Here is a 22,400-nt window from a genome sequence, read left to right on the forward strand (position 1 = left end):
GTACTTTACGGCTCTGTATGTACTGTATTCGCAACAAGCTTGGACTGGTTTTACAACGTGATTTGACTTCACTTCCCACAATACACGGCGCTCATGAACCACTGCCAAAGACAAAGATGTGTTACCCGTACGCTACGATGACCAAAACCAAAGGCAGAAGAAATGAATAGACCAGAAACTACAGATACAGTTTATTTTACAGTAAAATGAGATTTTCAAATCGTAATGTGATTCAATTGGCTATCTTGCAGTTGGAATAGAAGAAGGCATCATCCCGAATTGAGTGCCACAATTGTAAAATAGACGATCTTGGAAGCACCAGCGCTCCTTGGTACTGATGTGAAGAATGACATTCGGAGCTTCTCCAAATATGACATGACCGTAAGGCTGTCACCTTGTACAAATGTCCACACAGTTCCCCTGACCAGGTAACCTATGTCAATATTAAGCTGTGTCTAATTGATATATAAACGAGCTCAGTTAATTCAGAGGGGGTTGTTTATAGGCAGTTTGAGTTAGCATTTGGCTAACACTTTGACGCTTACTAAAGAAAAACGATTTCATCATCACGACGACCAGTGGACTGATTTGTGAATTCAGTCAGAAAATAACAGCAGTTTTGATGTTTAGTTCGATGTAAATTGAGGTCAAGATGAGCAAATATGAAAGCTGTTGTGATGCATGTACACGATCATCACAGGGAGAACGAAAATGTTTGAAATAAAGCCATTTCAGTTAGCGTCATGTACTAGGTATTGATGTAAAGGAAGATGAAGTATTGTGGTTGTATTGATTGTACATGACTGGAGTAACCGGTAATAAAACAAACATCGGATTGGAAGCAGGAATTAAGTACATTTAGAGGAAGATGGCATGGCGTTCTCTACACTTGCATGAATTTTTATGGAGTTGTCCCTCCCATAGTCTAAAAAGATGCTTATGAGCTTAATTGAAATCTCTGAACTAACATAGACTTCCATACTTGTGTAAAGTAATAACATCCACTGTAATAAAGCTTCATTAGTGATTGTTTTAATAAAAGCGTAGGTCTGCAAGGAGCATGCCACTTTCCCATGCCTCGAATGATTGATCTTATCTTTGCAATCAATCCCCACAGCCCTGCTCCTTATTCGATGTGCTCAGGATCAGGTGCCCCCCCCCCCCACTTTTTTCCCCCTGCTCCTCACGACCTTCACTGCTTTTGTGTTTCCTTGTGATTGGGTTACCACTTTCCATCTGCACAGTAGTTTTGCGCCTGTGAATTATTCAGTTGATTTGTTTGGGTGAAAGTCCTCATTCTCTTTGACTGGCAGGTGTCAGGCAGGTTGTGGTAGTGTGCTTCCCAAGATCCTTATTTGTCCTTCTGCACCCACCATGGGAACGTCTCTTGTCGTCCATCTTCACTCCGAGGAGCTCCTTTTTTACATCGCCTGTGTTTCTAACTGTTGGTGTGTGTGCTTATGTGTTTGCGTGTGTCTGAAAGGCAGGGTGTGTGGAGTAGGGGGCGGCGGTGTTATGCATGTGGGTAACAGCTGGAGGTGGCACCTCTCCCGGGCCATGCGACTAACGCTGCACTGGTGCCGACCGTGCCGTCTCAAGACAGGCGGTCGAGGCAGGGGAGGCCAGCCGCAGCCCAGCGGCGGGCTTCGGGAGTTGTGGAGCTACAGCACACTGCTGCTCAGGTCTCTTTACTTCAACAGCCTCACCAACTCGGACACGCTACTCGACTGCGCTTTCGAACCCGTGTACTGGACCGTGGACAATGTGACTCGCTGGTTTGGAGTGGTGAGTACTGGATTATGAAACGTATTCATCTATCATTTTTCCTCCTCTATTCCAAAAACAAGGTAAGTACATGTGTGTTCTCCCAACTACTTATCCTCACAAGGGTCTTTAAATAATTGCTTTTTTAAATTTTTTGTAACTACTGCAAAAAAACAGCAAACTACATATGCATTTGTCTTAACCCATTCGTGGACATCATGATTTTCATGCATTATATCCTTCAGTATATCAAAATATTTAAGTGTTTTAATCAGATTCTGGTTTTTGGGGTGATCTAAGAAAACCCAAGTACCCACTCGTGGGCAGCGTCCCATTTTTGGGACGAGATTATAAATTTGTATAGTTATCATATAACTTAAACATAAATGAAAAAGAAGTGTTATTTCCTTGATTGTGGCCTGTTAGGAGACTTATATCTCAATAAGGCAAAAAAAATTGCCACCCTGGCTATGAATGGTCTAAATTGTGTAACTAATTGTAAAATAGTTACAAATAATAGACATTAAATGTATATTTCACAATGGATTAATGATATTTTAAAATATTTTTAACTATTTTTCCTTTTTAGATTCTTGGCCCATCCTTCTGGTTTGCAAATTCAATATACCCCTTGAACACAGTTATTTTTTTCATTTTATTTTTTTGTCTCTCTCAGGCGTTTGTCACTCTGGTCATCCTCCTAACCACCTCGGTTGTGGTCATCGTCTATCTCTACGTCCTACCCACAATTGTCAGCAACTACGCTACGCCCTGGATCGTCTGGCACCTATGCTGCGGCCACTGGCTCCTCGTCATGGTGGTCTTCCATTACTACAAGGCCACCACCACCTCCCCTGGACACCCGCCCAAGGTACCCAGCTAATCTTTTTTCTTTAACAAAACACACAAAATAATAATAATAAAAAAAGCTAATAGACTTATTAATTTATTGACACCTTATCGGAGACTTGTTGCGGAGGCTATCTCATCTGAATTTGGGCGTATATCAAGCCATTAAGCATTAATTTGATATCCTACTAGTGCGCTGAGTTGTAACTGTACTAGTATGCTCTTTTGTCCTCACTTGTAAGACAATTTCGCACAATAACAGCCTGCTGAGTGTACTAGCGAAGCAACTAATGTTTTATAAGTGAGATTTTTCCTTTACTGTATCAAACTATGCCATTTCTGACCACTAGTAGTAGAACAGCTATGGTACATTACTGATGAGGCAAAATTGCACACTGGTTGTCAACTATGTGCTACTAGTACTAATAGAGCCATAAAATTCCACAAGTTAACATGGTATTTGTTGGCAATAGTACTAGTAACACACAGACGTCAACAATAGAAAAAAAAGTCACTGGTGGGCCCTAGTCTTTCTACTAGTGCCCTGAATGGACCTTTCCGATAGCGACTTTAAGCTTCGCCCCCTTAGCCATGTCCCACAAGCTTTCAAAATGGCGATTGAACACATTTTCTCTATCGCGTATTCCAGATAATATTGGGGTATGTTTTTTGCCAAATGCGTCAGACTTGTCCAAGAGAGTTTTATAGAGAGGTCTCAACTATTTCACACAAGGATATGTACACGGAATTAAGATTTTGGACGGAGCAGGACGCAATGTCAGAATTACAGTGAAACGTTGGCGATCGATGCATGGGTTAACCCATTCGTGGGCATCGTCCCATTTTTGGGACATCATGATTTTCACACATTATATCCTTCAGTATATCAAAATATTTAAGTGTTTTAATCTGAAGACATAATTTGGTATCAGGAGAGGATATCTCATTGGTCAAAGTTAGCACGGAGTTATTTCCCTTTCCTTCCTGACCCAACATGACTGCCTCAAGTTATCATATAACTTAACCATAAACGAAAAAGTGTTTCATTGATTGTGGCATGTTAGGAGACTTTTATCTCAATAAGGCAAAAAATTGTCACCCTACCCATGAATGCGTTTAACATCCGATGTGATACAAATAGACATAGACATTTCTCTTGGATGACATGGCGCATTTACATTTCACGAACCTGACTCTTTGGCATAAAACAAGACACACTTCATTCAGCAGGTCAGTGAGACACTAACAAACTGAAATATGTTCTCCTGCAATGTATAAAGCACTGATAATAATTCAGTCAAGTTAGTCCTCCCTCACCTTCGAACATACAGCCTTGCGTTTGTTGATGTTGTCCACATTTAGTTGTACGTGGGGTCTTCCGCGAGCCTTAATCCATTGTAGACACTTCGTCAACTGTGTTTAAGGCTTTGGAAAGTGAATCAACTGGACCCCTTGTAACCTAGCAAGATATCTTTCATCAGAATTGCACGTTCCCCAAGCGCATCTGAGGATCAATTTCTTCGTAACATTAACTTTTCCAACCCCACGCTACTGACAACCAGCATTGCTTGTGGGACAATACGCCGAGAGGGGCGTGTCAAGCCATGGGTTAAGACAATGCGGCTATCTGATTGGCTATTATTGTACAAGTGATTGACAGGTCAGAAAAGTCCATTGTCTTGCCAGTGAGGACAAAGAGCGCAGTAGTACACGGACAATTCAGTCTTCAATGAAACAAATTTGATGATGATGATGGAATATGGGGGAAAGCAGATTCTCAACCAGAACCTTAGATCTGTGAAGCAGATATGCTAACCGCTAGTCTCATCGTTTTGCCCTTACAAAATGTTTCCTCTTGAAATTATTGCAGTAGATAGCAAAACATTCATTATCATCATCACGTGACTGTCATCTGGTGAGGCCTGTGGCATCCATTTTGACTTGCCAGATATTGTGTAGTACCTTGGCCTATAATGGGAAGCATTAGTCATTGCATTTACAGCACATCTCTTCACATTCATTTTTATTTATTTCTTTTAGGACAATATCCATATTCCCTCCGTGTCCATTTGTAAGAAATGTATCAATCCGAAACCAGCAAGGACGCACCACTGCAGCATCTGCAACACGTAAGCTTGAGTGACTATTATTCCGCCCCATCTTGCTTGGTCATTGGTCCGTTCTGATCGGAACCAGGTTTCCAAACTCTTCAGTAATGTTACCTTTGCTTGCATTTTAGCTGTGTCTTGAAGATGGACCATCACTGTCGTATCCTTGTAACAAGCATCGCATGTAAAAGCATCTTGGTCTCTACATATTTAACATTGACACACACACACACAACTGCATCTTGTGTAGAACTGAACACGCGTGCAGCTTGGCTCAACAACTGCGTGGGCCATTTCAACCACCGCTACTTCTTCTCCTTCTGCATCTATATGACTCTGGGCTGCATCTACTGCAGCGTCAGTAGCAGAGACATGTTCCTCGAGGCCTACAACGCTGTCGAGGTGAGGTGGGATTGTCTATTTGTTTTAATGCAGGAAAAAAAAAAAGATGATTGCTGTTGTCCTTTATTTCAGGTAAAATTGGAATTCTGTCTGGTACATGATTATTACAAATAGAATTGTTCTAACATTTTACCAGGGCTAGACGATATAGCCTTAACATAAAACAAATACCAATACCAGTTTTTTTCCTTAAAAATCCAATTTTAACAATTTTTTTTATACCGCTTCAATTAAAAAGCAAAAGCAAATGATAATACCGTTATTACTAGGAGATAGTGGCCCTTTAAACACAACCATGAATACATTCAATGAAGCATTTTTCTCCATTTTAACGAGTAAATTGACCAGAAAAATGCATTGGAATATATACATAGTATAAACGGACACATTAACCCTAAGATTGAAAAGGAATAACTGAATATTTCCATGTCCTTACAGAGTTATTACCAGACCCCTCCCCTGCCATACACGTCCACAGAGACAACAGCTCACAAGAGCATCATCTTTCTTTGGGTGCTGACCAGGTGAGCCCACTCTACACTTTCATGTCTGCAAAGTGAACAGCGATGTCATGATGGTCCATGAGTGAGCCCATACTCCGCTGCAGCTCTGTGGCAATCGCCCTGGGAGGGCTGACCCTGTGGCACGCCGTGCTCATCGTCCGCGGGGAGACCAGCGTGGAGCGCCACATTAACCGGAAAGAGAGGAAAAGACTAAAGGAGCAGGGCAAGGTACAGAAATGCGATGGCTGGTGTCAGCAGTTCTTGCATATACAAGTGTATGTTTGGCTTTCAGGCGTTCAAAAATCCGTATCATCATGGGAAAATGGACAATTGGAAGCGGGTGTTTGGTGTGGAGATACATAGGTGGGTTCCATTCCATTTTTTTCTCAAGAGTTTTCTATGCTTTGGTGAGATTTGATTTGATAGACATGACTGTATATTTTTCTACGGCTCCTTAAAAAGCCCTACTGTCCTTGAAGACGTATATTTTAAATCTGATATTCTAATCCTTTAAAATGCCACATTTTTGCAGTGTTTTCAGACTGACAAGGAACATTTTCCACGTTGCAGTTAGAAAAATTGTCATCTTTTAAAAAATTATAGTTACCGCTATTCTACAGGGACTGACCGCTACCGCAAGCAGTGAATAATTAGCATAATTGACCCTCCCCCTTAAAAAGGTTACTATATTGCAATTGATCAAATTACATGACACAACATGGTTACTATGAAATGAGATTCAATACAAAATGTGCCTTTGTCAAAGCGGTATTAAATGATTGTACATTGTTTTCCCAGACACTGGCTGACCCGTGTTCTCCTGCCCTCGAGTCACCTTCCCAAAGGTGACGGCATCATTTGGGACTGCACGTTTACCAGGAAAGACCCCATGGCTATCTGACCCATCCACACCTCAAGTGCTATCATCTCGCTGTCAAGGTCGACGGAAAGGATTTATCAAAAGGTGTTGCTGGTCAGTGTTAGCACCATTCTCCTGCTCCTTGGAAATGGTTGAAGATGTGTGCTGTTCCCAGCCTGCAGATGCAACTCAACGTCTAGATGGACACATAATGAGCAGCATGTCTTTTTTTAAACCACCTTTGTGCCTAAAGGCAGCCTTCCAAAGTGATCCTACATATCCGTCAAACGTTAACTCAGACACCACAGTGATTATTTTTGCATTACTGATTTAAAGAAAAAAAAACATCACTTACATTGTAGTTCGCTCATGAATTGTGAAAATAGCAAGCAACACTCAATGGACACAATATTACACCTGCAGAGATCCAATACAAGAGATGTATAACTTCAAACATCCATTTTAATGCCACACGAAGGCTACATTCATTCATTTTCCCATGCAAGCTTTCTTGGGGCGAGTGGCGCGGTACACCCTGAACTAGTCGCCAGCCAATCGCAGGACACATATAAACCATTTGCACTCACATTCAGACCTAAGGGCAATTTATACCCACTGTATGGGTTTGTGTGGGTTTCCTCCCACAGCCCAAAAACATGGATTAATTGAAGACTAAATTGCCCCGAGGTGTGAGTGCGACCATTGTCTGTCTCTAGGTGCTCTGCGATTGGCTGGCAACCAGTTCAGGGTGTGCCCCGCTTTCTGATAGCTGGGATAGTCTCCAGTGAGGATAAGTGACTCAGAAAATGGATAAATGTTATCAGAATTTTTCAAATTTTTTTTGACATGTATTGGACCATACTGTAGTTTGCAAGTGTCCCCAATAATGTGGCCAGTGTGTGAAACAAAGTTTTTTTCATAATGAAATGTCACTGTTAACCTCCTGTGAACATTTGCACGTGGCACTTTATAGTGGAGAAAACAGGACAACTTTTTGTGAGTTGAATACATACGTTGATTGTGTGGAAAAAATGTTTGTGTATTGTGATGCAAATATCCTCATTAATTGGAAGAGTTCTGATGCCAAATAACGGGATAAAGAGAAAGAAAACAGCACGTTGCCCCATGCCTTGTTTGCTTGTTCAACCAGTTACGTATTCAGTCTGTGAATTAATGTTGTATACGTGGACATTTTTGGTTTATTGTACAATATGTAGTTATCAGAGAAACAAGACGCAACTGAGCAATGCCCAGTGAAAAAGAGCTGTGCTCATATTTGAATTGCTGTAATTTTAATAACTCAAAACTCTTGCTACTACTGTATTGGATATTGATTTTCTCATAAAAAAAATGCTTTCCATACATTGTCAAATAATCATTTAATCATTTTGTAAAGCATTTTATATTAATTTCCTTGGCATTAATGAGGCTCAAAGTCAACCAAACATGGCTACGATATATTGTTTTCTAAACTTGTGTACAACATTTGATACAGAACTCACATTGAACTGTAAAAATACAAAAATGTCACAGCAATAATGGACACTAAGGCTATAAAAATGGAAGTAAGTATTGTTCACTTGGCTTTTGGGCCATGAGTATATACTTTGTGTAGCTCATATTTAATAATGTGTCCAACATTACTATTAACTACAGATACAATCCACTTCAAATGCTGTCCTCTCTGGTATAGACTACATATCGTAAAGATAAAAATATTAAATAATACTTTAAGGCCCTGCTCACTTGATGGAGACAACTGTATATAACATTCCTCAGAGAACACATTGAACAAAAGAGTTACAAATACAAATGTTAAACCATGATGATGATGACCCAAATGTCTTATTTGTGCGCTTATGAAGACAGGAGAAGTAACAATGAACTGTACTTCAATAGGAAGGCAAAAAGACCCACAGTAAAAATTCTTGGAACGTGTTGGGTCGTGATTTCTAACAAAAAATAAATAAAGTAAAAAATAAAAATCACCTTCCTCCAGGACTTCCCAAGAGGAACCTGAATGGAAACGGGACAAACTGTTATTGGGGCAACTGCACAAACAAAACAGTAACTGGTAGCCACTTCACAATGTTTAGGATGGGTTGGGTAATTTTTTCAATAGGACAACTTAGAAACATTCCACAGGAATTAATGATAATTAATTGGATTAATATAGACAGCTGGGACTGACTCCAGCATTCCCGTGACCTTCGCAAGGATAAGCGGCTAAGAAAATGGATGGATAAATATTTTGCCACTGTATATTCCCATGGAGCCCGATCGAAACATTCCAAATTTGAACATTACTAAAGCTTGCAAGTGACTAAGACTATAAATGGACAAAATGAAGTGGAATCTCACCACTCTCCTCGTGCCTGAACCGCCTCCCTCCTCACCAGCCTCTTCTTGTCGTCCAGAGGTGTGGCCAAGGCACGCAGCACTCGGGCCCGAAATGGCAACACCTACAGGTTACAACTGATGGTTAGCTTTTCGCCATGACATGTTTGGACAGATCTGTGCCTGGTAGTTTCAGACTAAAAGAGAAGTGAGAAGTTCAGAAGTGGAGCACGAAGAGCCATTGGCATTGGCTCCATGATAGAAAACAAAGTTCACTGGCGAAAAACAATATTGTACACATAGAGGTGCATCTCAATATATGACAATATTGTCATAACATCCTTTTACTAGTTCTATTCAATAAGTGAAACTAATTATTCAGTTTCATTGAACACAAAGGAAAAAAAAAAAAAACTTTAGAAGGCCAAGTTCTACCTAATTTCTTGTGATTTGGGGTTTTTGTTAGCTGTAAGAAAGTCATTAAAACAGAATAAAATATTTCACTGTGTGTAGTGAATGCATATGAATTTAAAATGGAACAACTGAAATTATATATATTTGAATATTGTGAGATGCACCTGTAGAGGAGTGCTCAATTCCATTCCTGACATTAGATCAGTGTTCCGTGACTATTCACGATTCACTTATATGTGGATTTTTTTTAGAAAAACTCACCTATTTGCTACATTTCTGCCCAGATCAGTCCTGAGTTGAGGAGATTAATTTAGATAAAACTATTGATTTACCACTATCTTGTGGCATCTATAGGTAATTATAAACCATTTTGCAGAAGTTGTCTTTGGCTTCTATCCCTGGAAAGTAGTCCGGTACTGTACACTTGTCCTTAGTTTGCTTGTGTGGATCATATGAATAACACAGACAGCAGTGCAAATTCTTACTCTAGCAATCATAGTTAATTCTAAGTCGAACGTACCTCATGTTCAGGGAAGCGGGAAAGGGCATAGATGCACCGCAGTGATGCGATCTTCACGTTCTGGAAGATGCCACACATTTACTAAGCTCGCTCTTGTGGTTGTTTTTGCTATACATTTGAGATTAGCTTGATGCTCCCAGGAAAGAGGTGTTGACTCACCATCGTGGGAGAGGACATGAGGGGCAGGAGTCTGCCAACCAGAGCCTCTAGCTGTTGGATGAGCACCGGGGGTGGGTCAGCGATAACGGGTTCCAGACAGGAGAGGGTGGACAGCTGGACGCCTTGGTCTGGATAAGTCAGGGCCTCCAGCAGCAGTGACAGCAGCTGAATGCATGGGTGTAAATAAAAAAATAATTAAAAAAGAAATAAACAAATTGAATCCCTAATGTAAAAAAAGCCAAAGTACGTAAAATGAGGGTATTTTCTAGACTTACCGCAGGTAGTTCCGTAACTTGAACCTGTTTGGGTAGTTTGTTGACTATGTTGGACAGGGCCTTCAGATAGTTAGGTTTCTTCTCTGGAGGGGAGACAAACAAGTCATAAAAATTAAGCAATAAAAATAATATTTAAGGGCAGCACGTTAGGTTGATGACAGTATGTCGCCCTATCCCTGTGGACGTTGGGCAAGAGATACGCCCTGCACTGGTTGCTAGTCAACTGCAGATAATCTAATTCAGTATAATCAATAAAATCCATTCATCCTTTAGTAATAAAACTATGATAGGTTCACCTTGAGGAGCCGCATTGAAACATTGCACCAACTTGGCCGAGTTCTCGCTGAAGAAGCGTTGGCGGTACATGATGCGCACGTCCGCATGGCAATCGCGGCTTAGGACATCCGTCGAGTCGCTCATCAGCAGTGAGAAGCCGTCGGCCGCCGTGGGACCCAGATCGGCATCGTCCAGCAGTGAGAACATCTCAAGTAATATGACAAATACATTGACTAGATTTGCAGATCCAAGTGCTCATATTTGATGTAACACTTCTTCTATGTCTATTCATAGATTTGATCGATTCATTAATTTACTAATTCAGAAACGAAATTCACTAAGTCATGTGATACTTATCCGATATGGCTGTGTTTACACTAATGGTACACATCAAAACAGTTGCACAAATTAAACATTTTGTAAAGGCGATGTCATGATGAATATCCGTATTGCATCACTTGAACCAAGCAGTGTAAATCCAGCCATAGAGATGCACAATTGAATACGATGAGTTTTACAAGACCTGAAAATGTGTACGCTCCGAAAATCATCTTTACCTTGTCAGTCAGTGTTGTACATGTTGGGTGGTAGCGGAGAAGCAGAGCCTTGGCAACCTGGAGACACAAGCTACTCCAGTAATATGTACAGCTGTCAATTCCAAAAAATCTAAACATAAACTACAAGTGGGAAGGTGACTTACGAGTTTAATTAATTCCTTGATCGAACACAATTCAATTTACTTGTACATCAAAACTAGAGGTGGAACGATTATGCAACAACTACTTGGTTACCAAATTAATTGACAGCAATTTTTATAATTGATTAATTATTTGGAAACCTCGTTTAACTTCAAACTGTGCTCTTTTGAAAACATCAACATTTTTTCCCATTGCTATTTAGTTTGAAATGTAAAAATTGAAATTGTAAAATCCAATTCATTGGGAAAAAAAAAAGAGATGAATCAATATTAAAACAAGTCTAATCAAATCAATGTTCTCCATTGTAATGAATTGAAAGGTTATTCATTTGTTCTAGCCTCCATCAAAAATGAATGTAGTTTTTAATAAAGGAAAATAGCCCTGTACTGTAAAATTAAAAAAAAAACTAAGGAAAAAAAACAGAATAGACTGTAAAGAAATAAACTGGTTTTATAAAGTGTAATTAACCCAGAACCAGTGTTGATGTGTCCCTTTAAAGGGCGTGAGTGATGTGGAGCATTGACGCCAGCTCTGATTGGCCATCTACCACACAGCTAGTTCACCGTCTTTGTCTTTCACCACGCTCCTTGCAAGTTTTTTCATGTCACTTGACTTGAGCGTCTGGAAATCTGAAGCTTCCCCGTAATTACAATTTTGGCTTACAACACAAATCAAAATAAATACATACATAAATAAACAGATAAATTGGCTAAGCAACAGCTCACAATTTGTAGGTCGGGGCACTAGTAAGTCAAGGTACTACTGTACAGTACATGTAAGATAAGTGTGAAGTGGCTTACCCATATCATGAGCGTGTACGCCTGCATGCGGACACTTGAAGCTGCTAAGTCCAACTCACTCAAGATCCTGGTCATTGTTTTTTGAAGTACATTGTCAAGAAAGTCACCTAAAGGGGAGATGATTTTTAAACTGAAGCATAGGTTCACCAACAAAAACTAACTAAACTAACCCTGAGGCATCTTGTTGACCAGGCCAGCAAAGCACTTAGCAGCGGAGGTGTATGACATCGGGTGGCTGCAGGTACAACTCATCTCTTCCAGCTCCAAAAGCAGGCGCTCAATTTGTGGTACCATCACCTAAAAACAAAGAAAAGTTTATGAAACAAATGTTAAAAACAAGAAAACCCTCACTGATTAGAAGTTTGAGAACCAGTTGCATTAACACAGGTACACCTGTCATTTGTAACAAAGACATCCATTCTTTTTGCAAGTTAAAATAATCATAGGAAGGAATCGATGACACTCACAGTGCGAGGTAGCGAACAAACACATCCCATCAGTAGACAAACCATCTGAGACTGCTTCCACGAACCCCCATGCTGCTTAAAGGAAGAACAAACAATGACACAAGGCGCTGTTACAAAGCTGAACAATGACTGTAGAGGGCATTCTACAACAGACATTCAGATATTTCCCACTATTATAACGCAAAGTCATGTGCATACATTTGCAAGCAGCTTGATGTGTGAAGGAAAAGAGTTGCCAGGCAAAAAGGAAACATCCCCGTCCAGGAAGAGTGACACAAATCTTTCAGCCGTCTGACCTGCCAATCTAAAAATAACAAGGTAAGACACCACAACAGGGAACCATGCAAACTTTGTGAGCAACCCTATGAAAGGAAATAAACATTTACAACAGATCTATGTCATTCCAATGCATGTATTTTGTGTTAATATTTCTTTTTATCAACATCACAACAATATCAATAATGATGGCCATTGTGGTCACTATAATTGATCAATTATCATGATCATTCTGACAATATACAGTGTCCATTTTAAATTGCATTTCATGTATGCCTAGTGCAGTGAGTGTAATTTTGAAACAAGTGTTTGAACTAACTCAGACTGCAGCCTGGAGCAGGCTGTACTGATGACAGCAACCATAGTGGACAGAAACACCTCCGCCGCCAGAGGACTGGGGTGAGTGGATGAATTTTCAACTAAAACGGAAGCACAATTTCAGTGACACAGTGGAAAGAATCAACATTTCATATGCATCAGCTCGCTGTGAAGAAGATAATTTTGGGCTTGCACACCCTGAAGCGCTGCTTGCAGTGCTAGTGACAGCAGCTGTGGGATAATGATGTCGTGGAAGCATCGTCCAGAGTCTTCGGTGTCTTCAACAAGCTCAGCTATCCTCTTTAGGCTGCGGCACGCCAACACGGCGTCCTCTAATGAGAAACCGACTTTGCCTGTAACAAGACAATTTAGCTCTTAACATTCCTAGTTGGTTCCAAAGCATAAACAAAAGCAGTGATTGGAAGATAGATTAGCTTTGTGGACATGAATCAGAGAGGATCAGAAAAGGGGGGGCTAAATATATCTTGGCATCTTTATCACACGATATTTAGTTGCCTGTGTAAAATTCCACACAGATGTAGTTTGTGCATTTATTTGTTCCAGAAAATTGGCCCATGTTCTGAACTCTACAACTTCAGATCCATGTATTAAGAATATGGATGATGGTATACCAGAATGTGCTGCTCCGAGGACTTCCAAGAGTACAGGTGTGCTCTCCTGTGCAACACTGGGCTTGGTGGACACCGCTGCTAGCATAGACAAACAGCGCTGACGCACTCCAGGTTGTGTGTCTTGTGTGGAATCTCCATCTTGTTCCATAGACTCTGAGCAGAGGATATATAAAAAAGCCATGAATAATGCAGTACAAATATGTAGTGTCTGAGTGCATCTTGTTAGTCACAATGATCACTTTTTCAAAATACTACCGAACCCTGATGCAAGTACTTGACACGCCCCCTAAAAATGGTTTAATTTCCAATGTCAATACAGGGAGTCCTCGATCTACAACTGAGATCCATTCCTACAGTAGCGACTTAACTCGAATTTCGGATTCCACCATTAAAGTCAGAATTTATATCAAAATACTTTGTATAAAAAACAAATACATTGAAATAAACAAGATGATGTACTTAGCATTACTGCTGAGGTGGATGGAGAAGAAGGGGAGGCTGTGCTTAGCTATTGCGAAGGAACCCGGTCCTCAATCCTCTCCATCTCGACAAGTATCAAAGAACCTTGTTTTGTGATCATTGTATCCGACATAGGAATGGAACCCCTCACATGCGCTAAAATACGGGCTTTGTCTTTAATAATTGTCACCATGGTCGACCGACTGAAGCCTTGGTGGTGTTTGTGTCTCTCCTTTCTCCAATATTTTTATGATCTTGAGCTTCGTTTCCATGGTAATGGATTTTCCTTTGGCTGCAGAAGCACTGCTAAAAGACAGAGCTTTCGTCTTTGGGGCGATAATGTCTAAAAAGGAGGGCAAAAAATTCGAAGACACTCCCAGTGCACAAACACGGACAAGCATGAGCCAGACAAAATGGCGGATGGGGGACGTGAGTTGTAAAGTCGAAACATCTTAGGTCGAGACCGGTTTAACCCGAGGACTCTGTAGTTTAAAACTTGTAACTATACCACACACTACCATCCCCAAAACAATGTCATTTCAAACTCATACTACATTACCCTTAGAAAACAAATGCTGACAGACGATTAGATTTAGGAAAAAAATGCACTCTATTTGTTCGTGTACATGCACATACAGCACACTCCTTAACGACCCAGGCTAGACTTAGCTCTTCCTCGACAAACCAAGCTTGTTTATCAGTCGTGATGTATTATTTCAACATACTTCCATGCACGTCCTATTTTCTTCATTTGACATTGCGGAAGCACTAAGCACATAATACATGACTACATTTCGATAGAAAGTGATTAGAGGATGAATGAGAATCTTTGCGACACAGTGAGAGATGGGCACAGTCTGGAAATGTCTTATAATGAAAGCCAGACGACTTGATGTCTTACCAGAAAATATTACTCTCTTTATTCTTGGGATCATATTAGTGATGAAAACAGTTGGGTGCAATTCTGCCAAGCCTCCAGCACATCCCACCACAGCAAGACTGGTGGAGGGAAAAAAAAACACGTCATTTGTAAGTTGAAAGGTTTAAAAAAAAAAAAAAAGGAAGCTGACCTGACATCATCGCCTTCATCTGACAGCACCAGTCGGGCCAAGTGATCGACAGCTAGCTCAATTTGAGAGCTTGACAGCAAACCTAAAATCAACACAAAGTTTCACTTGAGAATGCATATCAAACATGTCCATTCAAGAGTTGACTAAAGCTCACCTGTTTGTTTTGCTAGTGAGCTAAGCACAGATGTGGCTGTGATCTGCAGGCTGCTGTTAGTCTCTGACAGAGCTGCGAAGGTGACGTAGCACAACGATGGACAGATGCCTGAAAGTACTTGCTCCTCTAAAGTATGACACACATATAGGGAGACGTTATAGTATTGTAAACCTCTGTTTAATACTTATTTAACCTGATGGTTATATATTATACAATTAAATTATTTTAAATGAGAATTTATGCCCCAATGAAAACTGTCATTCACCGTTTTCTGCTGACTCACTGCCTTTTACAGACAGAACAAACCTCTGCATCACCTCCAATAATGTACGTCTCTGAGAACACTGGTCAAAGAAAACAAAAAGGTGAGGTGATGTAAATAAACACAGACCTAATAGTACCATTGTATTGGAGCACCCACCTGGTTTCTGCTATTGTACTGTTCAATGAGCGCCGGCATAACAGCTGCTGTTACTATGTGACTCGCCCTGTAGGAGGCTCTGCAGGCAGCCTGGAGTAGTTTAGCGCTGGGCCACACTAACTTCAGGTCAGGCTCGCTCAAGTGATGTTTGCAATCTGGAACAATGTCAAACTCTCATAAAAATAACAAATGTTTGTAGCTTGTGTTTCCCAACTTTAAACTGTAATTATCCAGTACTCCCTCGATTTTAAGGATAAGTGGCTTGGAAAATGGATGGATGGATGGATGGACCTTAAAACAAAAGCTGAAAAAAAAAAAATCTCACAACAATCTTTTTCTGATTTGTAATCAATTCTTTAAGTTTAAAAAATGAAGATGACACTATTCAAAACTGTTTTGCATTTTCCCTATCTTATGGAATTTTCTTTATTTATCCTGATATTAAAAAAAAAAAAAAAGCTTTGAAACAGCGCTATCAACAAATGGTTGTTCGCCAAGAGTAACAACACACCCATTCTAGCACACTCACGTTTTTTCCTTTTCAGGCAAGCCAAGACAGCCTCTTCAAAATATTTGTGGCTTGTGAGCACACCCTTAGGTGCAAAGCTTCTAAACTGTAGATAAATCAAACATATATGGCCACCGTGTCCGGTAATTTTTGGAAAACTATTCCAACCATGTTTCTTTTGCCTTAGAAGGAATTAAACTCACCATTTTCATTTTCTAAAAATAGTCACCAAAAGGTTACTTAAGATTGCAACTAAGTTACTAACTTGGCAGCATGGACTGTGGTTTTGTAAACAAACTGCTTTCTCTTTGTAGCGAAGAGCTCTGAATTATATAATTTCATAGAAAAACAACAAAACAAAACAAAAAATAAAGATTAATAAAAATAAAAAGTTGTTCTAGGCCAAAAAATTATTATTGCATAATTGATAACAAGTCACCTTTGAGAACCATGTCCAGGAAGGCGCTGAGGGCGTCATCGCAATCTGAGTTGAGAATCTTTCGAGAAAGGCAGGAAGTGATGGCAGTGAGAGCAGCGAGGCCCGCCAACTCGATCTTTTCACTTGACGTTTGGAACACCTCCAGTGAAAAAAAAACCCGACAGAAATATTTGGAGAAGAGATCGGAAACAAAAAATAACTTACAGCCACCACAATGAGACGGGAAGCATAATTGTACAATAACACAATACAGTACACTATACAATAACAAACCTCTCTGCGGAGTGACGCCCACAATCCCTCAAGAAATTCTGCCAAGTCCTTGTGTTCATACAGTGCCACACATGCAGCCTAAAAGCATGACAACATATGATGAACAATAAAGTACAACCCTGTCGTCAAAATAGTCTTCTGAGTAGCTCTAATACTAATTCTAATACTTTGGTTATATTCTTGGGATCAATTTCTAACCAGTGTCTGAAGAGAGTCAAGCTTTGCACTCTGAACGTCTGAGTCGAGCTTCTCGATGATGAGGGGCAACAGAAACTGGAAAAATAACATTATAAAAATTACTCAGGCGTCCATGTAGTAAAGCGTGGATGTGAAGACAATGCAGACATACCTCAGCAAATTTAGGAGTCCCTGTGAGGACACACCTCAGTTCTTGGATCAATTCTTCTCTGGTGATACCATGAGGGTCATTGGGGGGCTGACAGGTGGTAGTGGGTATCGAGGTAAGTTGACGGGAAGAGGTGGGCAAGATACGGAAATGTATGTATTATTCATCATTCAGCGTTTTATTTTAGCTTTCTTGATCCAAATGGATTTTTCATAGACTGATGATATAACATTGGTACTGCATTCATGCTAAAAGACATGTCCCTTCAATTAAACAGGGCAGGTCAAAAGTTAACCCAAATACAATTATTTAAAAAATAATTTGAATATTCAAGAAGTTTAAAAATAGAAGATAATTGTTATGACAATTATAATTTTATACACAAAGTCCAAAAGTGGAACTGTCTCACAACTGAGACAAAAAGGTGTGAACTCACTCAACTGGTCTCAGAGAGCTGTCTGTGTTGTTATTATTAGATAATAGCACTAATTATGTCTGCTTTCATCGACTGCCCACCAAAGCAGCTGAATAAACAGGAACTTACTGGGGTGAAGTCAATGGGGAAATAGCAGGACGTCACCTCAAAAAGCTCTTCTGTAAATTTACCTGCAAAAACATACGGAGGAAATTAGCTTGATGCTGAACAGATGAAGACCTTTTTGTCGAAATGTCTGCGAGAAAGAAAAAAGTTCGACACTGGTCTCACCTAGATTGTAACCTCTGTAGATAATCTTCCTGGCAATTTGGAAGGCTAAGAGGAGGTTGCGAGGGTCCCGCTCACCGTCCATCGACTGGACAAAACCAAATACGAAGTCTGCTCCCAATCCCTTCAGTTCTGTCGATAAAAATGAGGGACTTAAACACATTCACCACACTGAACACAACTCTTGACTATCAAACATTATTATTGTTTACTATTAATATTACCAGCCTCTCTGGTGTCCATGATGTTGATGAGCATCTTATAAACACACGCTCTGTCAGCCAACAGCAGTGACTAGTGAAAAATACACAGAGTAAAAAGCTATCAACTACTTCTCAATAAATTAGAATATAGTAGAAAAATCAATTTATTTCAGTCTTCATATATTATATAAAGAAGATTCATTAACCACTTGGGAACATATGTTTCAGAGTGCAAATTCCCGCCTAAATTCCATTCTAAAAATCATTTTTCATTGTTTCTTAATCCATTTTCTTAGTGCCTCATCCTCACAAGGGTCCCGGGAGTGCTGGTGGCTATCCCAGACGTCAACAGGCAGGAGGCGTGGTACACCTTGAACTGGTTGCCAGCCAATCGCAGGGCACATGGAGACAAACAACAGCCACACTCACAATCACTCCTAGGGGCAAGTTAGAGTGTCCAATTAATGTTGCATGTTTTGGGGATGTGGGAGGAAACCGGAGTGCCCGGAGAAAACCCACGCAGGCACGAGGAGAACATGCAAACTCCACACAAGCAGGGCCCGAATCGAACCCATGTCCTCAGAACTGTGAGACGAACGCTTTACCAGTTGTTCCACCGTGCCGCCTGTTTCTGAATTCTTTATCTAATATTCTACTTTCTAGAGATGGTGAATTTGAGATTTTTGTTTGTTGTGAGCTACAATCAAACGTATACAATAAACACATACATTTAAAAAAATTATGTAATATTTCATTCTGGGTTGTGTAGTGCATCTCTATGAGTTTCACTTTTTGAAGTACTTAACGATATAAAGCTTTCGACACTAGTCTGATAAATTCAGATGCACTTTTATTTTGCTAGCTACAAGTGTGTAGCAATTAGGTGTATCCGATGTAACATTATTTAAAACTTGGCAAAGATTAATGCTCTGGGAAAGGCCACCACCTGACAGTTGTCACAATGCGTTGAAATCAAATGACTCATATGCAATAAAATACAGCGTTGAAAGGAGATTTACCGTAGGTGATATGGCTGGCATGCCTCCTTTTGTTGGCTGGTTCCAAGACAGCCCTTACATCATTCAGAAGCTCCAAAATACCACAGATGAATAGATGCCATGTTGCACTAATATTTGTTTCTGGGATTTCATAACTGTTTACACAAGTGGAAAAGTTCTCTCTGCCCCTTTTTATTTTGCCTATGCTACACTGGCATTGCAGAAAGTGCAGAACAAACTACAATATCAATTTTGCGCATTTGATTGGGTGCACCTGGTTATTAGATCACCTTGCTCATTTGTTTGCGTGGGCAATCAAGGAACTTTGAGTAAATCAAGCCCTGTGTGTCTCAAAGTTGGTTCAGATTGCCTCCAACAACAACAACAACAAAAACAAAAAAAACAGAAAACTCGATCAGCTAGATAAAATACTGCAGTCTGAAAGTAAATAAATCACCTGAACATGAACATCCTGAAACAAAGACTTCAATATGGAAACGGCTGAGCCAGGAGGTAACGTTTGGCATTGTGTCTGGAAAAAAGACAGTCAACCTGTTAATTATATACTTCAATGTTACCATAAATATTAAGCAGACATTTCTAAATAACGCAGTAGTTTGTAGTTCTTGCCCAATACCCACCAATGTTCTGAGTCCCTGTAAGACGGGAGGTGTGGTGATGTAATGGTCTTTCAGACGGTTCTCATAGAACGCTATGAGCACTTCAACTGAGAAGGTACAGATACCGATACGGTTAGCTTACACAAAAATGGAACAAAACAGTCTCCAACAATTTGTGTATATGGACAATGTATCCCACAAAGCATCCTGCAATGATATACAGTACTGTATGTTATTGTATATGTATTTGGGTCACATTTGGAGAGTAAGTCAAAGATGATTTTAATACCAACAGAATTACGGTAATATCACCATCAAGTGCCTTCAAGAGTTCCCCAATTGACAGAAAAAAGTTTTGGTTTTCCAATGAACTGCATATTGACTTTATTAGGTAGATGTTATGCTGTTAGAAATGCATTTTTGTCAAGCTCCCAAACTTTTTTTTATGAATTAACTGCAAGCAGACAATGTACATGCAAACACCAAAGTATGTGTTTGCATTTTTTGGGTTGTGTAAGCATTTAATGAGTACATGGTGGACGTTAAATAGAAAGAAAATTTATTTAGCAAGATTACTGTGCCATGTTTAATGTTATGTTGTGGAACAATTTTATTGTCAGTCCTCAATAAATGTAGACCATACAAAGTGACAAAATCTACTTCTGAGAGGTATGAAATATATTAATGTATCATTCTGGCAGCAACACCAAACCAAACATCATATGATGCAATTTAAGAAATGTAAATGCAAATATTTATTCTGCAACTACTCAGTGTTTCAGCCGCCATTGATGAAAGATAAAATGCTAGTCGTGATGTCACTGACAGAATAAGTGGGCTTCTTGATTAGAGGCGCAGTCACCACGTAATGACAGGGTGGACACCAGCAAACATTTCTGATGATTAATGGAAAAAAAATCATCCAATGAAAAACGGTAACTATAGCAGTACCCGAATGTGTCTTCTTTTGCCGTGTCATCACGTTCTTACGGCACTGCGCAAACTATTTCATTGATCACCATATAAAAAACTCCAACAACAAGTGCCAGTACAGATAACGGCACCCGTGAGAAGCGAGGACCCCCTGTTCAGCAAATTGAACTATTCTCATGGAATGAAGAGTAATACCTTCTTTCTCGGTGAGGTCTCCATAGCACTCTTGCAACACCTCGGACAGCAGCTTGACTCCTCTTGCTCGAGTTTGAGGCTGAGTACTAGTCAGACTCACTCTAAGGAAAATAGCAATGAATATAGGAAACCAGGTTTTTTTTAAGGCCATAAAAAATACAGTATACTATCCAAGCAGAATTAGAGTGAGTGGTGGGGTACAAACTTGGACAGGTGGTCATCCAATGGATAGGTTTCCAATTATGCCATCTTGTGTGTCATAGAGGTCAGAGAACACAGGTCATAGGTGAAGCGTGAAGTTTTTTTTCTATGGTTAATTTATCCGATTGGTCTATTGACTGTGGTGACGTAATTGGAAACCCATCCATGGCCAGGTAGAACACATATTGACAAAACATTTTACCCACACCCCTACCTACATGGAAAATTTAGTCTTCAATGAAACCAACGTGCGTGTTTTGGGAATTTGGGACAAAGAAAGAAAACCCACACAAGTACGGGGAGAAGGGGCAACTCAAACATTTGAACTGTAAGCCGGAAGCTAACCATTAACTGACTGTGCTGCTTCAAAATAGAGAATAATAAGGATAACATACCATCGTAGTCATACTATTGTTCTCCTGGCATGTTACTGAAAGTATTGACAACTCACCCCAATGCTTCGACTAGCTGCAGAACAGTAAACTCTCCATTTTTTAGACCTGAACACACACATACACAAAGGGGTACATTACGGCACATATATAATCAAAAATTATCGCCGATGATTACACGTACACACAATGAAGCATGCAGGTCAAAAGTGCAGCGTTCGATGACAAGATGCTAGCTAGCAACATGCTGTAAACATTAGCCACGCTACGTAACGACCACGTTCTATGAAAGTACGCTCAATACGGTAGGGTTAAATACATAAATATTACACATATGTATAACAGGAACAGAAGTCAGTTGATGAGAAAATGTGTCATGCGGCTCAAACACCAAACAGGATGTTGAGGCGCTAAGTTAGCTAGTTCACCAGCCTGCTTGCTTTGCACGCACTTATTGAAACGGCAGCAGGACGTATTCAACAGAGAGTAAGAGTTGACACATTTTATCCACCTGCGGCAGCGTCTTTGGCTTTACTGTCCTGCAATCCCGCGACAAATTCCTCCACCAGTGACACCAGCACGGTACTTTCTTCAGCCATCGTGCCCGTTCACGACACTGGGAGTGCGCATGCGCAAAAAGTTGAGGCGCAACGCCAAAATATTGATTTTACGTAAAAAAAAAAAAAAGAGGACGTACAGAAGAAATATAGAATGGACAGCCACCCATGTTTGACGTATTAGTCGAATTCGTTGAGTGAACACGAATTTTGGTCCTCCTCAACGCTGAAAATGAAAATGTTCATTATTTTTGTTGAGACGCCTTCATCT

At 40.1% G+C, this 22,400-nt stretch overlaps 2 protein-coding genes across 9 annotated transcripts; one reads left to right on the forward strand and one right to left on the reverse strand.

Moving 5' to 3' along the window:
- The first annotated feature begins 90 nt into the window (after window positions 1-90).
- zdhhc16b (zinc finger DHHC-type palmitoyltransferase 16b) lies at window positions 91-7,712 on the forward strand. Of its 7 annotated transcripts, none has more exons than XM_061811052.1 (10): window positions 91-428; window positions 1,118-1,149; window positions 1,484-1,785; window positions 2,441-2,635; window positions 4,654-4,742; window positions 4,853-5,123; window positions 5,562-5,647; window positions 5,731-5,854; window positions 5,919-5,989; window positions 6,425-7,712. In XM_061811052.1, the coding sequence occupies exons 1-10, from the start codon at window positions 376-378 to the stop codon at window positions 6,525-6,527; spliced, it is 1,326 nt and encodes a 441-aa protein (XP_061667036.1). In that variant the 5' UTR covers window positions 91-375; the 3' UTR covers window positions 6,528-7,712. The 7 variants fall into 7 exon arrangements, with proteins under 7 accessions (XP_061667036.1, XP_061667041.1, XP_061667037.1 ...); XM_061811056.1 differs by having other exon boundaries at window positions 93-428; window positions 1,488-1,785; XM_061811057.1 differs by lacking the exon at window positions 1,118-1,149 and having other exon boundaries at window positions 1,701-1,785.
- A 133-nt stretch (window positions 7,713-7,845) lies between these two features.
- On the reverse strand, window positions 7,846-22,297 carry mms19 (MMS19 homolog, cytosolic iron-sulfur assembly component). 2 transcript variants are annotated; one of them, XM_061811047.1, is made up of 31 exons: window positions 22,084-22,297; window positions 21,632-21,680; window positions 20,980-21,080; window positions 19,873-19,958; window positions 19,689-19,763; window positions 18,255-18,324; window positions 18,034-18,162; window positions 17,872-17,933; window positions 17,331-17,417; window positions 17,180-17,254; window positions 16,982-17,059; window positions 16,709-16,847; window positions 15,762-15,916; window positions 15,606-15,684; window positions 15,341-15,466; window positions 15,187-15,268; window positions 15,018-15,115; window positions 13,658-13,810; window positions 13,223-13,378; window positions 13,027-13,126; window positions 12,630-12,735; window positions 12,432-12,503; window positions 12,135-12,261; window positions 11,965-12,071; window positions 11,024-11,080; window positions 10,487-10,673; window positions 10,191-10,273; window positions 9,916-10,080; window positions 9,757-9,816; window positions 8,847-8,947; window positions 7,846-8,501 (listed from the first exon to the last, which is right to left on the reverse strand). In XM_061811047.1, the coding sequence occupies exons 1-31, from the start codon at window positions 22,169-22,171 to the stop codon at window positions 8,471-8,473; spliced, it is 3,084 nt and encodes a 1,027-aa protein (XP_061667031.1). In that variant the 5' UTR covers window positions 22,172-22,297; the 3' UTR covers window positions 7,846-8,470. The 2 variants fall into 2 exon arrangements, with proteins under 2 accessions (XP_061667031.1, XP_061667030.1); XM_061811046.1 differs by having other exon boundaries at window positions 12,432-12,506.
- Between the last annotated feature and the right edge of the window lie 103 nt (window positions 22,298-22,400).

Source organism: Syngnathoides biaculeatus, chromosome 22 (genome assembly GCF_019802595.1).
Source record: "Syngnathoides biaculeatus isolate LvHL_M chromosome 22, ASM1980259v1, whole genome shotgun sequence".
Taxonomy (NCBI): domain Eukaryota; kingdom Metazoa; phylum Chordata; class Actinopteri; order Syngnathiformes; family Syngnathidae; genus Syngnathoides; species Syngnathoides biaculeatus.